A 4750-nucleotide genomic window follows, 5' to 3' on the forward strand; every position below is an offset into this window, starting at 1 on the left:
CCCGGAGGCAACACAAACTCCCTCCCCACTTTGTAATTCAAATTGTTCAATCAGGTGCAAAAATGAGTAAATGGAAACAATACTCCAAGACCTCACTCACTGAATACAGACATCGACATTTTGTTGTGCTAAGGGAATTTTTGCAAACATGGTGGTGGATTTTTTTCTCCTCCTCAATGAGACACAAATAGAGTCAAAAAGTGTAATTGGGGGGATTGTGTCTGTCTGGTGAAAATAACAGGCCTTCCCTGCTATGGCACATCAATTAGCCTACACAAAGAATGCTCCAATGGGTGATTATGGTCATCATGTGTATCCATACACTGTAGGCTACAGTATAGATCTACAAGTGGACCTGGGCATGATGATGCTTGTTAATGTCATAATGCAGAGGAGTAAATGCTTAACCTGTGTGTGTGTGTGTGTGTGTGTGTGTGTGTGTGTGTGTGTGTGTGTGTGTGTGTGTGTGTGTGTGTGTGTGTGTGTGTGTGTGTGTAGATGTGTAGATCTATATCTAAACCATGCATTTGATTGGACTGGGGCATAATAAAACATTAAAAAAGAAAAAGAACAAAAATGCGCAGCCACCAAGTAGTCGCACTTACTTTCAGCAATTTGCAGCGGATCTGTGCGGAGACCATATGGCTGTTACGCAGGTTGCCGACCCTGAACATGAGAGTTAGTTTCCCATCTCGCATAGAAATAGCCGCATGTTCACTGAACATTAACGTCTCGGCCCTTTTTTTGGGCTGAGACATCTTGATGAACATGCAGCCGATCAAAAAGGCATCGACGATCGATCCGAGGATCGACTGGAAAAGAAAGAGAATGATCCCCTCTGGACATTTGTCTGTGATGTATCTGTAACCATATCCTATGGTGGCCTCAGTCTCTATGAAGAACAAAAACGCTGAGGGAAAGTTATAGACATTGGCCACACACGGAGTGTACTTGTCATCGTGGGTTCTGTAGAGGTCTCCTCTGATGTATGCAATGATCCACCACATAGAGGCCATGAAAAGCCATGCGACTGTGTAGGTTAAGATGAAAATGAATAGATTCCAGCGCCATTTCAAATCGACCAGTGTTGTGAATAAGTCCGAGAGGTATCTGCTGGTCTCTCCACTCAGGTTTCCATGCTGAACGTTACATCGACCGTTCTTGTCCACGAAGCGTTGCCTCTTCTTCTTTTTCTCTGGGGGAGGCTGGTTGAATCCAGACCCGCTAGATGAGGTGGTCACTACCTGATAATCGTCCCCAAATTTCTTTCGAAGTGCAGACATACTACGATGACAGCAGCGAAAGAAATAAGAAAGGATTCGATGGGAAAGTCTCGGCTGTATAGTTGCTGCAGTCCTCAGTGCCCGTGCGCAATATGCCTCCTAATTGGAAATAAGACGAGAAAAAAGTGCGCTGTCTTCGCCCTAAACTAGTCATGCACCGTCCACGTTCTCCACACACCACTGTTGCTACAGTCCACAGCCATGAAATGTCAATAATTTACGAGTCATTTACAAACGCCGAGGAGAAGAGCCATATGAAAAAAAATAGGCGACGCACAGGATAAGGTATCCAAACGCGCCAGTCGCAGTCCAGGTTTTACAGTTGTATCATTTGGTGCGTCGTGGATAAACGTTACTCATCGCCCGTGCAGGTTGCAGCACTGCAGATTTGTTGTCCTCAAATAGTAAACGTTCATCCGAAAGATGAAAATTCTTCAGTGGCCCATAAAACACCAATATCTCTGCGTAATTAATGGTTGGAAACGGTTTCCTCGTTGAAACGGATCTGCGCGCACTTCCAACCGATGTGATGGTGTTGGAGAGGATTCGGTCAGTCCTTCTTCCTTCGTGGTCTGTATACATAGGATACGAATGGCATCCAAGCATATGACTGTAAAATATGATGGACTGGGGGAGAAAAATCACTGTCCCACTGTCGTCATTTTTGGCTGCGCGCATCGACGTTAATGCCAGCCTCTCTTGTACCGTCCGTCCCCTCTTCTAATGGAAATTCGACTGTGTTCTCATGGTCAGCTAATAGAGATCCAACAGATGCTCCTTTGACTCCTCAGATCCTTTCTTTTCCTTCGATTACCCCGCACGGATCCTGTGCACTTCCACGTTCCCTACGCAATGATGCAGCTGCACTCACTAATGCCTACTGGTACTACAGACATAGCCTACCCTACACAGTTTGGAGGGGGAGGGAAGTCTGTGCTACTTTGAAAGTGATTTATTTTCTCTTCTTCCTAGCAAGTGGCCACATCTGTGAAATTACAATAAATTGCAATAAATGTCATGAAACCAATCAATCACATTGAATGCAACATTTCATAATAATCTATTCGATGCCTGTAACAGGATAATTAATATAGGCTGCTGGCTCTTTGTAAGGTTGCCATATTGGTGAGAGCAATTAACGTGGCCCCAACTGTAGGCTATATGATGATGGTCATGATAATGATGATGATGATTAATTATTAATGATTAATTATTATTATTATTATCATCATCATCATCATCATGTTAACTCAGTGGAATAAATGTATGACGAAATGTGAGAAATGCTGTAGAATAAATGCACGCAAAAAGGTCAGAAAAATAAAATAGTTTCTGCAACAGTAAACATAACAGTAAAATCTGTTTTCATCTCTACTACATGTAAAGCATGGTTAGTCTCACTTTGGCCATGGCAGCCTATATGTTTCAGTGTTGTGTATAACATGCAGTGTATCATGATGACCTGAGAAGCAGCATTATCTACAGTAGGAGGAAAGTCACCTCCCATGTGTGGTGGACAGTTATAGATGCATCTTCTTTACCGGCTGTTCTTCTGGGTCACCTCTGTTAACAGCCACTGATAACTAGGGCTGGGGGAAAAAATCGATTCACCTAAGTATCGCGATTTTTAATGTCACGATTTTTTGGATCGATCTTTTATTCCAGAATCGATAATCGCAAATTAAAAAAAAAAAAAAAAAAAAAAAAAAAAATTTTTTTTTTTTTTTTTTTTTTTTTGGTGCTTGCAGTCAGGCCACTCACTGAACAGCAGGCCAGGCGCCGCCTACTGGTTTACTAGTGGTTTTATTACTTTATTAGTTAGTCTGAAGTAATAATTACACTTCAGGGTTAAAGTGGGTGCATCTCATTGTAAAATTGGACTTCAAACGGCCCAAATCTGGCTTCAAACGGCCCAAATTTCACACGCGTTGGCCCATATCGGCCTGGCCTGCTTGGTATCTAATGCCCGGCCTGAATTATGATCCCAGTCCGCCCCTGTTTTTAACTATATCGCCCAGCCCTACTCATGATATATAATATACAGTCTCTAGTGTATGATTCAACTTTTCCCATGTTCTAATCTAGTGTAAAAAAGCAAACAAACTGAAAAAATAAAAGAAAAAAATAAACAAAAATCGCAATAAATCGTAATATCGAATCGCAATAATCGTAGAATCGCAATAATCGTGAATCGCAATATATATCGAATCGGCACCAAAGTATCGTGATAGTATCGAATCGGGAGATAAGTGAATCGGCACAGCCCTACTGATAACCCCCTTCAATCCCATGGGCGGGTGCACCTGCTTTAGTCCCACAACGGCTTCCTCCCCCCCCCACAGGGGTGCATGGACATTGTTCATCTGAACGGGCTAACAGGTTCTATGCAGGAAAGCTGTTGACACTCGCCACAGACTCACGAGCTCTGATGGAGCTGCACCCACAATGCACTACACCCGATTCACTCATCATATTACAGTACCCAGCGCATGCATGTCACCAAGGAATACACCCACACACCCTGTCTCTCTCACACACACACACACACACACACACACACACACACACACACACACACACACACACACACACACACACACACACACCGACACACCCTGTCTCTCTCACACACACACACACACACACACACACACACACACACACCCTGTCTCTCTCTCTCACACACACACACACACACACACACACACACACACACACACACACACACACACACACACCCACACACCCTGTCTCACACACACACACACACACACACACACACACACTGTCTCTCTCACACACACACACACACACACACACACACACACACACACACACACACACACACACACCCTGTCTCTCTCACACACAGCAGTGTGAACAATCTCCCATCACCTCCTCTCTCTCTCTCTCTCTCTCTTTCTCTCTCTTTACCCTGCTTCCCCCTGCCTATATATAGTGATTTTGTTTATTTCTAAGTCAATATGGGCTGGCAATATTCTACCATGTTAATAAGCCATTATCACTTAATAAAAAAAGTAATTAATGATTAGGGCATTATTGTTCCTGGGCAAATTCCCATGGTTTTAGCTGGAGAGAGATAAGTAATGAACCAGTGCACGGGTCAATTAGTTAGGTTAGGTTAGGTTGATTTGATATGGACATGACAGAGCATTGGAGATGTAACATACATGTATGCACAACAACCTTACCAGATACACAGTGTTTAGTGTTGATAGCGGAATGCAAATTTTCAACACCTGTCCACAGGCGACTCCTACACCAAAACACAACCTAAAATGGACATACCCAAAAAGAAACATAACACAAGAGTAAAGCTATACATACAAATGTATTGACTAGAAAGTCCCTGAAGAAAGTCACAAAAATCCACCCCAGAGGACCTACCCAAAAAGAAACATAATCAAATATAAAGCCACATGAGCAAAGCTATACATACAAATATT

General features: G+C 43.0%; 1 protein-coding gene across 1 annotated transcript; it reads right to left on the minus strand.

The window, feature by feature from the left end:
• Nucleotides 1–601: 601 nt before the first annotated feature.
• LOC310772004 (G protein-activated inward rectifier potassium channel 1) lies at nucleotides 602–1283 on the minus strand (the record flags this gene model as incomplete). The annotated part of the gene is made up of 1 exon (XM_083664483.1): nucleotides 602–1283. A coding segment is annotated over one exon (682 nt), but the record flags the coding sequence as incomplete, so codon positions are not given.
• Nucleotides 1284–4750: the final 3467 nt, after the last annotated feature.

This window comes from Poromitra crassiceps (assembly GCF_964638095.1).
Source record: "Poromitra crassiceps genome assembly, contig: HAP1_SCAFFOLD_1702, whole genome shotgun sequence".
Taxonomy (NCBI): Eukaryota; Metazoa; Chordata; class Actinopteri; order Beryciformes; family Melamphaidae; genus Poromitra; species Poromitra crassiceps.